The sequence below is a fragment of the Nerophis lumbriciformis genome, linkage group LG06, assembly GCF_033978685.3.
Source record: "Nerophis lumbriciformis linkage group LG06, RoL_Nlum_v2.1, whole genome shotgun sequence".
Taxonomy (NCBI): Eukaryota; Metazoa; Chordata; class Actinopteri; order Syngnathiformes; family Syngnathidae; genus Nerophis; species Nerophis lumbriciformis.
Window position 1 is genome coordinate 39,328,451 of NC_084553.2, and position 12,554 is coordinate 39,341,004.

The 12,554-nt window shown below is 38.4% G+C and overlaps 1 protein-coding gene across 2 annotated transcripts in view; it reads left to right on the forward strand.

Annotated features, from left to right (window-relative positions):
* Positions 1-12,554, forward strand: part of galnt2 (UDP-N-acetyl-alpha-D-galactosamine:polypeptide N-acetylgalactosaminyltransferase 2) — a 134,451-nt gene that overhangs the window by 113,943 nt on the left and 7,954 nt on the right. For both annotated transcript variants that reach the window (XM_061964289.1, XM_061964290.1), the window contains exons 12-15: positions 6,068-6,160; positions 8,714-8,797; positions 8,890-9,016; positions 12,297-12,416. In XM_061964289.1, coding sequence (XP_061820273.1) covers positions 6,068-6,160; positions 8,714-8,797; positions 8,890-9,016; positions 12,297-12,416 — 424 coding nt within the window. The remainder of the gene's footprint in view (positions 1-6,067; positions 6,161-8,713; positions 8,798-8,889; positions 9,017-12,296; positions 12,417-12,554) is intronic.

Below are 12,554 nucleotides of genomic sequence, written 5' to 3' on the forward strand. Positions count from 1 at the left end.
TTGAATTTCAGTGTTCATTTATTTACACATATACACACACATAACACTCATCTACTCATTGTTGAGTTAAGGGTTGAATTGTCCATCCTTGTTCTATTCTCTGTCACAATTTTTCTAACCATGCTGAACACCCTCTCTGATGATGCATTGCTGTGTGGCACGCACAAAAGTGCTTTCATCAAATGCACTAGATGGCAGTATTGTCCTGTTTAAGAGTGTCACAACATTGCTGTTTACGGCAGACGAACTGCTTTACGGTAGACGAAAACGTGACTGCTGTTGTGTGTTGTTACCGCGCTGGGAGGACGTTAATGAAACTGCCTAACAATAAACCCACATAAGAAACCAAGAACTCGTCCTCGATCATTCTACAGTTATAATGATTGGGCAGGCACTTTGTTTATATTGTGGGAAAGCGGACTCAGGTCCGCATGGAGCTGGAGGGGGCGTGGCCTCCAGCTCCGCCTGAATTTCGGGAGATTTTCGGGAGAAAATTTGTCCCGGGAGGTTTTCGGGAGAGGCGCTGAATTTCGGGAGTCTCCCGGAAAATCCAGGAGGGTTGGCAAGTATGAACACAAGTATTCACTTAAATGACAAATGAGTATTGCAAAAGTGAGTCATGTCACACATTTGCCTCATACATTAAATTTTTTACTATTTTCCTATTTTTTCAAAGTGTAGAAAGAAGTTCCATCCATTCATCCATTTTCTACCGCTTGTCCCTTTTGGGGTCGCGGGGGGTGCTGGAGCCTATCTCGTAGAAAGAAGCTAACCCCTGTATATTGTAAAAATAACAGAACACCTTGATGTAACATTGATATCAAATGATAACACTTACGGGTGGCGATGTATCCAATAACATTTTAACTAGAGATGTCCCCAACATGGGATCAGATGAGAGCTGATATTTACCTTTTTTAACTGATTGGCATCAGCTAATGAGCAGCCAAGCCCAGACATTCTTTACCGCAGTTGTGTGTCCCAGTGTTTACAGGCTAAAGATTGTACTCGCGTGAAAGATTTCATTAAAATGGATGGGAGGCACAATTGCATTTCTGGATTCCACACATTTGCCAGAAAACCGGCTCAAAGTTGACACCCTCTTGCAATGAATCCACAGCTGAAAAACATATCTAAAATACTAATTCTTGTTGCTTTAACAGCAAATAAACAAAGTGTCTTCCAAGTAGCACTATCACTAGAGGGCGAGAGCAAAAGGAATGGCTAAACATGCTACACACACACACATACCGAGCAGGACGAAAAAAGAAGCTAACCGCTAATGCTTCAATGTAAAGTAGGCGTGATCGACCCAGATGTTGATACTTTTAATATCTAGTGTAGTATCAGTATATAAACGATACTTAAGTGATTAGATCGATATTTTTCTTTTACTTGTACATATTATTAAAATTTTTTTTTTTTTTTGGTGGTTTTTGTTTTTGTTTCAGGCAGTAAGTGGATACAGGAAGGCTTTGAGGGCAAAACACAAAAGATTCAAATGGGGGCCAATAGTAGTTTTTGCTTTGTTTAGTTACGAGTGATTCTTCATTGTCTGCTCTTCCTATCATTGTGAAGCAGAATTCACCAAGCGTTGTATGGTTCACCCACTAATAAGGAACGTGAGCTGGGTTTAGACCGTCGTGAGACAGGTTAGTTTGACCCTACAAGCCACTTTATATTGTAAAAGAAAATTGTATGTAGCATTCAATACAACACATTTGATACATCATCAGATTTACAAACATACCAGCAAAGTCTAGATTTAATGAAATAAGCTTTATAAAATGGTGTTATTGTGTTTACTTTAGTTACTTGCTGTAAAACATTTTTAGTTCTGATATCTATTGTCAAAGTAACATATCAGGACTCAAAATTGAATCTGAGGCTAACAATGTTGATCAGGAGAGCATTTTTGACTGTCATAAAAGCTTAAAAGTAAGTCAACCACTGCTATTGGTAAAATATCAAAACAAAAAAACTCTGACGAAGGTATGAATCCCACATCGTCAGATGAAGTCTGAAATTGTCTTTCGGAAAATATGAGTAAAGGCAAGTAAAACAAGCCGAGAATGAATGCTTTGATTGCTTGTTGAATTGAAGTTGTGTAAAATTCTGGCATCTTTGTGCGACTTTGGAGGCACATTTATGCCTGACATTTTATTCAAATTCAAATTTGCACAACCACAGAGACATGCTGGGTTTAACCTTTTTTTAATCCCAATTGTGTCAATATCCCTGTTGTTGTTGTTTCCAGCAGCTGGTGAGCATCACTAGATTATTCTTACAGCTGCACAACATGATAACAAAAAATATATAATGCAGCCGTCAGGGATGGTTATTGAATACAGCAGAGTGATATGTATTGTTCAATGAAAACTCAATGTGCACTAGAGCTGCATCCGTTTGAGCCTTAATACGATGTCTTCCCCTTCACTGGCAAAACATCCAGGCATAGCTCCCATGTAGTCAGGTCATGCTGGCATGTTGCAAAGGTGCTGGATCATATGCAAAAATATGCAGCTTACAGTACGTGGTCTGCTATGCTGGGGGTGCACGTAGGCTATGAAGAGTGTGTTCACACGTCATCTTTTAAGCAACATATCATGCGTTAATGTCGCCTGAAATGAACCCTTGCTGTTTAAACTTGAAACTGGTGTTGCCCCTCGTAGTCATGGCGACTAGAAATACCAGATGATGACAGGATTTTAACTTGTTCTGTTTGAAGGTACACCTGCACAATAAACCAATGAAACAGCTGACTTTTGATTGACACTGTCAGGAAGGTGTTCATTTAACAATATGTGTATAATTGTTGCATTGATGGAGAACCACATTGCTAATATTAGTTTTGGAAGTTATGTACCTAATGCAGTGATTGTTTGACACGACTGACTGATTATTTCCACTAGATTTGAATTTTATTGGTGCTCTTTAAAACCCCATATCAACAATATTTAGGTGTCATGACAATTTGTTGCAACACTCTGGTCTAAGTAATGCAACTTAATGTAAATTAGCAGCAATATATTCTTATGGCGATCAAGAGACCACAGTTATGCAGCCATATAATCCACCAAACTGCGATAAGTGTGAATCCAGCTGACTTGGGGGTTTTACAGCTGTCTGTGACATCATTATAAACTAATGTAAATATGGCAAAAAAGCTCCGGGTAGTGTGCTCTGCTTTGCCTGGCAACCCTTACAGACAGCAGTAACTAGAGAAATAAACATAAGATCCCATGCGACTGCCCAAAAAGGGGAACTCTGCCCTCTAAAGGCTGGTACAGTACATAGATGGTAAAAAAATATTGTACATTCTTGGGTAGCAGGTTATAGTTTGCTTTATGCATAATTTTAGCTGTTTCATTGAATGTATTGAATTTCTATATTTTTGATTCAATAAATAAAGACGTGGAATGTTATCTGTAACCAACCTTATGTATGTCAATTATGTAGTGAATTAGGTAGACTTTTGTAGTTATTTCTCCATATTTCTACACAAAAACTCAGATATAGTAACACTAGCGAACAGCAGAGATTATGGAGTGATTTTTTTTATCCTGAACATATTTTTCTTCATTCATTATAGATGTACAAACCCCGTTTCCATATGAGTTGGGAAATTGTGTTGGATGTAAATATAAACGGAATACAATGATTTGCAAATCCTTTTCAACCCATATTCAATTGAATGCACTACAAAGACAAGATATTTGATTTTCAAACTCATAAACTTTTTTTTTTTTTTTTGCAAATAATAATTAACTTAGAATTTCATGGCTGCAACACGTGCCAAAGTAGTTGGGAAAGGGCATGTTCACCACTGTGTTACATGGCCTTTTCTTTTAACAAAACTCAGTAAATGTTTGGGAACTGAGGAGACACATTTTTTAAGCTTCTCAGGTGGAATTCTTTCCCATTCTTGCTTGATGTACAGCTTAAGTTGTTCAAATCAAATCAAATCAAACAGTCCGGGGTCTCTGTTGTGGTATTTTAGGCTTCATAATGCGCCACACATTTTCAATGGGAGACAGGTCTGGACTACAGGCAGGCCAGTCTAGTACCCGCACTCTTTTACTATGAAGCCACGTTGATGTAACACGTGGCTTGGCATTGTCTTGCTGAAATAAGCAGGGGCGTCCATGATAACGTTGCTTGGATGGCAACATATGTTGCTCCAAAAGCTGTATGTACCTTTCAGCATTAATGGCGCCTTCACAGATGTGTAAGTTACCCATGTCTTGGGCACTAATACACCCCCATACCATCACAGATGCTGGCTTTTCAACTTTGCGCCTATAACAATCCGGATGGTTCTTTTCCTCTTTGGTCCGGAGGACAGGACGTCCACAGTTTCCAAAGAAATTTCAAATGTGGACTTGTCAGACCACAGAACACTTTTCCACTTTGTATCAGTCCATCTTAGATGAGCTCAGGCCCAGCGAAGCCGACAGCGTTTCTGGATGTTGTTGATAAACGGTTTTTGCCTTGCATAGGAGAGTTTTAACTTGCACTTACAGATGTAGTGACCAACTGTAGTTACTGACAGTGGGTTTCTGAAGTGTTCCTGAGTGGTGATATCCTTTACACACTGATGTCGCTTGTTGATGCAGTACAGCCTGAGGGATCGAAGGTCACGGGCTTAGCTGCTTACGTGCAGTGATTTCTCCAGATTCTCTGAACCCTTTGATGATATTACGGACCGTAGATGGTGAAATCCCTAAATTCCTTGCAATAGCTGGTTGAGAAAGGTTTTTCTTAAACTGTTCAACAATTTGCTCACGCATTTGTTGACAAAGTAGTGACCCTCGCCCCATCCTTGTTTGTGAATGACTGAGCATTTCAGGGAATCTACTTTTATACCCAATCATGGCACCCACCTGTTCCCAATTTGCCTGTTCACCTGTGGGATGTTCCAAATAAGTGTTTGACGAGCATTCCTCAACTTTATCAGTATCTATTGCCACCTGTCCCAACTTCTTTGGCACGTGTTGCTGGCTTCAAATTCTAAAGTTAATGATTATTTGCAAAAAAAAAATGTTTATCAGTTTGTACATCAAATACGTTGTCTTTGTAGCATATTCAACTGAATATAGGTTGAAAATTATTTGCAAATCATTGTATTCCGTTTATATTTACATCTAGCACAATTTCCAAACTCATATAGAAACGGGGTTTGTATTTCTTGTCACCTTATGTTGTATATTTCCATCCATCCATTTTCTACCGCTTCTTCCCTTTGGGGTCGCGGGGGGCGCTGGAGCCTATCTCAGCTACAATCAGGCGGAAGGCGGGGTACACCCTGGACAAGTCGCCACCTCATCGCAGGGCCAACACAGATAGACACACAACATTTTTTCATTTTAAATTTCCAGTTAATTTTAATAATGTATTTTTACACTTAGAAACTTGATTTATTTTACACTGTCAATGTCTCGTCTATTTGTATTTTGACTTTTTTTCTAATTGTTAACGAATAGCATTATTTTAGTACTACCGAGATTCAAAGATAATCTATCTTTGTCAAACCATCTCTTTAATGTATTTGTTTCTGTTACTGTGTTCTCTCCTGAAGACAATGTGGTCGTTTCAAATAGTACTAACTTTAAATCCTTTGTAGCATTACAAATGTCATTTATAGAGAGATTGAACAATTTTGGCTCCAGCATTGATCCCTGGGGTGTGCCGCAAGATATTTTTAAAGCTACGAACGTGTTTGCCTAACTTCACGTATTGCTTGACGTTGGTTTTGTAGCTTCTTACCCAGTTCAAGACCAACCCTTTGATGCCATACTGTTCTAAATTGTTAATTAAGATATTGCAATTAATTGTGTCAAATGCTTTCATAAACATTGCTGCTGCACACTGTAATCAATCTATCGCATTGATTATTTCTTCCATTATTGATATGAGATTAAATAAACGCTGTTTTTCTGAACTCCTTTTCAGACATGTTGAATTACGCTAATATAAATGTACCCTCCTTCTATGTATCTTTAGTGATTATGTCGGAAATATGCTAAACTGTTATCTTGACCATCTTCCTTCCTTCTCTCCATCTCAGGAACACCAGAAGAGCCGCCGAGGTGTGGATGGACGAGTATAAAAACTTCTACTACGCTGCGGTACCCTCTGCAAGAAATGTGCCCTACGGGAAGTAAGTCCTCATCTTCAAAACACACCATATCACATGAACTGGTGTTTAAAAATGGCCCCGGATTACTAATTAGCATGCCACTCTTGTGTTTGGCAGCCAAATGCCTGATTTGGCCTGATTACAAGAGTGCAACATGATTTGATGCAAGCTACTGGGAAGTGTGCAAATTTGCTTCAAAGCAAACACATTCTATGAAAACGCCATGCAAATGATATCAGGACAGGTTTTAGGTAGCTCATGGTATCCAGTTTGCCTTCTTGCTGGTTGATGCAGAAGATGATAATATTGCTTGACTTTGTGAATTTACATAGCAATCACATGTTCCCTAACACCAGAGTGTCATCACTGCTGCTGTTATAGTGAGGGACCCATAACCTACAAAACCATTGGCGCCCCCTGTAGCCTCAACTTTGCATCTTTAGTTATTTTTAAGTTATGTTTCAGTGTTTTTTAGCATGCAATTTCCTGTCTACAATATTTAATATTTAGTTGTTGGAAGATGTATATGTTGATTAGAAGCAGCACAAGTCATCATATTTTCATGTTGTTTGAATATTAGAACATGTATTTCCTTTTTTTTATTAACCATATATGTTCAAATATATACATTTGAGGACAAAATGATTAGCCTTTCTGTTGAAATAAAATAAAAGCACTTTATTCTCAATGAAATAAAACGGGTGAGTCCGCCATAATATATGGAGGGTCAAATGGGGCAAAATTAAATAGGTATGGGGTAATTTATGTTAAAGAAATGTATCTAATTACTTTGCGTCATTAATTAATTGTAATTGGAGCTAAATACATTAATTTCCTGTTAAATGTGCCAATAATTTATTGAATACAAAGTTATGTTTAATTATTTAATCATTTAATAATAGGTTTAATCGTTTTAAATTATTTCATGATGAAATAGTTTATTACACAAGTTAATTCATGATGTAATTATTTAGTAATTGTATTATTTCTCAATTTGATTCATTGTCTAATGATTTATTTATTTCACAATTAAATAATCATTTAATGATTTAATAGTTTCACAATTTAATCAATTATTTCGCAATTTAATTAATTATTTCAGGATTTAAGGATTCATTTATTAATTACCTGAACTTGTGTGTCAGCACTTCATTAATTTATTTTATCTGTTAAACTCACCCATCAAAGTCAGTGGGCGGGGGTAACTAGAATCTGGTCCAATCATTGCTTTGGATCAAAGCCTGATCCTTAGGAAGTCTTTGGAGAATATATTATTTTGGGAGTTGGTGGTAGATATTTTAACTTTGTGAAGTTTGAGGAAGCTGGACCTGCTAACTTACAGCTATTGCCGTAGCATGCCGTCGCAAGGCGAAACAGTTCCTCAGTGTTCGCTCTTACAATAATAACAATGTTGCTAAAGCTTGGTTATCATACAGGTTAGGGAACGTAAATTAAGTATTGTTGGCAGTTGACTGCATGGGTGTGCTTCAAACCTACTTGAATGCTCAGGGGTGTTTTTAAAGCTCAAACCTACAGGGAGGCTAATCATTGTGACAACGTCTGTTTTCACCAAACCTTTCATAACGACATCTCGAAATGTTCAAAAGTTCCTCAGAGACTAATATTTTTGTCCTGAAGTGTACAGTATATTGAATGAAAATATTTCTGTCAAATCAATAAATTTCAATGCAAAAGCTGTAATATTAAATGTTATGGCTTTGACAGTGGAAAATATTATTCGATCATCTTGTAATTTGTTGATCTTAATCCACTTTTTACCCAGAGACTGTGCACTTGTCCAACTTATCCGATACCATTTATAACAACGTAACATAAGGAGTGGGACAGGAGGACACAAACGTTAGCAGCACTAACATAGCAATGTGCGCTAAAGTGCTAACAATAAACTCACATTGTGACTTACAGCCACATCATGTTAGGTTAGCTTATTCGCTGAAGAAAAACAAAGTGATCAAACTTACAGCTCCCACGTCTGTAGCTGACTGAGTTGGCTGAACTACAGGCTTTATTTCAAGATGTGCAGTGAAGCCTACTGTCTCAGTCAAGTGGTAGGTTGTAATTCCTAAAGTGGTGGTTTTCATGACGTCATAAAACTTGAAAAGTGACCGTTTAAGCACCTTTTCTCACAAAAGGGGAGCATGCAAGTGACGGAGATGATAGATTTTTCTATGCTCTCGAACAGGCTCGGGTCTCACAAAACTGTTAGAACCTCATTAAAAATTCAATTTTGCATAATAGAAGATCTTCAGATTTTGTTTGCACTCACAACACAACCTTGGCTTCCTCTCTCAGTGCCCTTGTTAGTAATTATAAGAATCGTTTTAAAATTGCATTCATGTGTTTTTATTTCTGCTTGCATAGCAACAAAATCCCTCTAGAACGACAAAAGCAAAGGTTGAAAATAAGTTATTTTGTGACATATTGGGAGCATTTTTGCCATCTCCCCAAAGGCAATAGAGCGGCTCTGTAATCCTTGTCTTCAATGGCGCTGCAATTTAAGCACAAACACAGCTGTCATCTTGACTGACAAGCCTCTCGCACCTTCTGTCTCAGCATCCAGAGTCGTTTGGATATGAAGAAGCGTTTAGCCTGTCAGCCCTTTAAATGGTACCTGGAGAATGTCTACCCTGAGCTGCGGTAAGATGAGGACTGGATTTATTTACTGTGTTCTAAATGACAGCACAACATTTCATTACTGTATTTGATTTAAAAAATATGTGTGTGTGAAGGGTCCCTGATCACCAAGACATTGCATTTGGAGCATTACAACAGGGAGGAAACTGCCTGGACACCTTGGGACATTTTGCTGACGGAGTGGTGGGCGTTTACGAATGCCACAACGCCGGAGGAAATCAGGTAGTGTTACCACGACAACACACATACGTCAGCCTGTCTAAACTCAACTTTGGGAAGCCAGATGGTGGTGCTTTAGATCAATCCTAATAGGGACATTTAATCACCCCTTTGCATATATAAATTGTATTTGCACTAAGCTTGTAAACTTTACTGTAGTTTGCTTTATTACGTACATATACTCTAGGAATAAGCTGTTCCTGCATGTCTCTAGGTGTCAAATGAGACTTCTTAAGGGTCTCAGAATGCAGTATGTGGATGTGTGTGTGTGAGTGTCAGCAGTGCCTGCGTGTCTTTTCTCAAAATAGACCAACCAGGTGTGGATGACTTAATGGGGAAAAACACCACATTCTGTACTTTTTTTTTGGGGCAGTATTGCTCGGTTGGTAGAGCGGCCGTGCCAGCAACTTGAGGGTTGCAGGTTCAATCCCCGCTTCCGCCAACCTAGTCACTGCCGTTGTGTCCTTGGGCAAGACACTTTACCCACCTGCTCCCAGTGCCACCCACACTGGTTTAAATGTAACTTAGATATTGGGTTTCACTATGTAAAGCGCTTTGAGTCACTAGAGAAAAGCGCTATATAAATATAATTCACTTCACTTCACTACTTTATGTAGACATGTCTTTGCCACAATACAATAGGTGCAATACAGTTATTATTTATTTAGTTGTAAAACACAGAACATTTTTGTTGTTATAGCTAGTAATAAATATATAAGGCAAAGTGACTACAGCAGACCTGGGCAAAGTAGGCCGCATACATTTAAGATTTTCAATACGTTTCCAAATAGTATTTTTAGACCTTTAACATCGAAATTGTAGCCGCCAATAAGATGTGCAGTGCTGTTTTCAAATTAATGTAAACCTTGAACTATAGAAAATATTTCACTGGTGGGAATCCGCGCTTTTGACTGATATACTGGTTATTATGGTACTTTACATCACAGCCGCTCCAAGCAGATGAGGCACCAAGCAGTGTGGGTGGGATTTGTTTCCAGAGCAGCCAGTCTGAAAGTCGGGTGTCAGAGGCATACGCGGAAGCAGATTACAACAAAGCTCTGCAGAAAAGTGATATTATGTCGGATTGTTGTTTTTACTTTTTGTGTTAAAATTATAATATGTAAAAGATGTCGATCAAAGAGGTGGTTTGAGAAGTAAAAGATGAGCGACATTTATATGTTGTTCATATTCAGTGTTTTATCATTCATAGTCAGTATTGTAAAACCTACTATATTTATTTTCATGTACATCCTGGGTGTCTCATTCAGTAAAAGAAATAAAAATTACATTCTGTTTTTTTAGGTGGTCTGTCATAACGTTTTTGGCATTCTATCAGATGTATATTGTACAGCAGATTTTTACACACATATATACAGTACATACATAAATACATGCATACGCACGCACGCACACACACACACACACACACACACACACACACACACACACACACACACGCAGTCGTGGTCAAAGGTTTACATACACTTGTGAGGGACATAATGTCATGGCTGTCTTGAGTTTCCAATAATTCCTACAACTCTTATTTTTTTGTGATAAAGTGATTGGAGCACATACTTGTTGGTCACAAAAAACATTCATGAAGTTTGGTTCTTTTATGAATTTATTATGGGTCTACTGAAAATGTGACCAAATCTGCTTGGTCAAAAGTATACATACAACAATGTTAATATTTGGTTACATGTCCCTTGGCAAGTTTCACTGCAATAAGGCGCTTTTGGTAGCCATCCACAAGCTTCAGGTTGAATTTCTGAACACTCCTCTTGACAAAATTGGTGCAGTTCAGCTAAATTTGTTGGTTTTCTGACATGGACTTGTTTCTTCAGCATTGTCCACACGTTTAAGTCAGGACTTTGGGAAGGCCATTCTAAAACCTTAATTCTAGCCTGACTTAGCCATTCCTTTACCACTTTTGACGTGTGTTTGGGGTCATTGTCCTGTTGGAACCCCCAACTGCGCCCAAGACCCAACCTCCGGGCTGATGATTTTAGGTTGTCCTGAAGAATTTGGAGGTAATCTTCCTTTTTCATTGTCCCATTTAAAGCACCAGTTCCATTGGCAGAAAAACAGGCCCAGAGCATAATACTACCACCACCATGCTTGACTGTTGGCCTGATGTTCCTGGGATTAAGGCCTCACCTTTTCTCCTCCAAACATATTGCTGGGTATTGTGGCCAAACAGCTCAATTTTCAATTTTCAATTTTTGTTTCACACACCGGCCCCGAGGCACATTTCTTCCCTCAATGTCAAAATATTTGCCCAGGTCTGGGCTACTATATTAGTATATTTTGGACACTAAACTCTCTTCCTGTGCATATTTAATGGTGATTATGTTATTGATTGATGTGGCTGTAGTTTGCAGTGGTATTTAAATACTAAACTAAGCTTTTTGTAATAATTTGATGAACCTATTTGTCTACAGTAATGGTTCTTAACATTTTTTACTTTGGGTCCCAACTTTTGCACTTAAAAATATCAACACTGAAATAGTAAGCTATTATCCCAAACGGACCACAGCTGAGAAACTGTGGCCAACAATGGGCCCCAGCCCTATGGTTAAGAAACACTGATCTACAGTACATGAACGCCTCAACATATTAGAAAATGTGCCTTGGTAAACCAGCACAAAATACAACAACCACAGTCATATTAAAGTGAACCACCACAGCTTCCATTTTTACGTGCACCCAGTCAATCGTAACAACTTTAAATATGCATCCTTTTGCACACTTTTTAGTGCATAGTCTGCATAGACTAGTGTATTTTTTTCGTAGCTTATTGTATGTTACACTTTTTTAGTACCCTGCGGCAGAATGTGATGTTTCGTTATAATACAATGGCTGCCTATGTGGCCTTCTTTCTAAATGTTCAATTTATACCACTTTTCCAGTGTCACTTCACAATGAACAATGTTTTAATGGAGGCGGGTAGGCGTTCCTCATTCTGTGAGCCTACAGAGGATTTTAATATGATGCGACACTGGCACAACCTTAGCGCAATTATCCTCTGCAGATGTTGCAGAGCCGTTATGTGCCTTGAATTCTCTATAAAAGTTAGTAATGGCATCCTTGAATAGAATGAAGGCACTTTTTTTTCATTGTGTGAAGTATAAAGCTCAGTGAAATAAAATGAGATGAATGAGAATGGAAGAAGCCTTAATAGTCTAGCCAAGGGAAAACTCCAATTGTGTTTTTGATGATCACTGGGAAGACTGCACATCACATAAAACTAAACTGTCTTTTGTAATGGTACTTTTTGTTGAAGGAATGGGCCCTGACTAAGGATAAGTCAGTCAAACACATGGACTTGTGCTTGACTGTGGTGGAGAGAACAGGCGGCTCCCTCATCAAGCTGCAGGGCTGTCGAGAGAACGACAGCAGACAGGTACCTTGACTACACAACAACATCTTATTTTGTATATATTGTCAACGCGACCTTCAAATGTTTTCTAAACCAACTGAGTAATATCCATTTGTCCATGTTCGATACCGCTTGTCATCGTTAGGGGCATGGGTAAGTTGG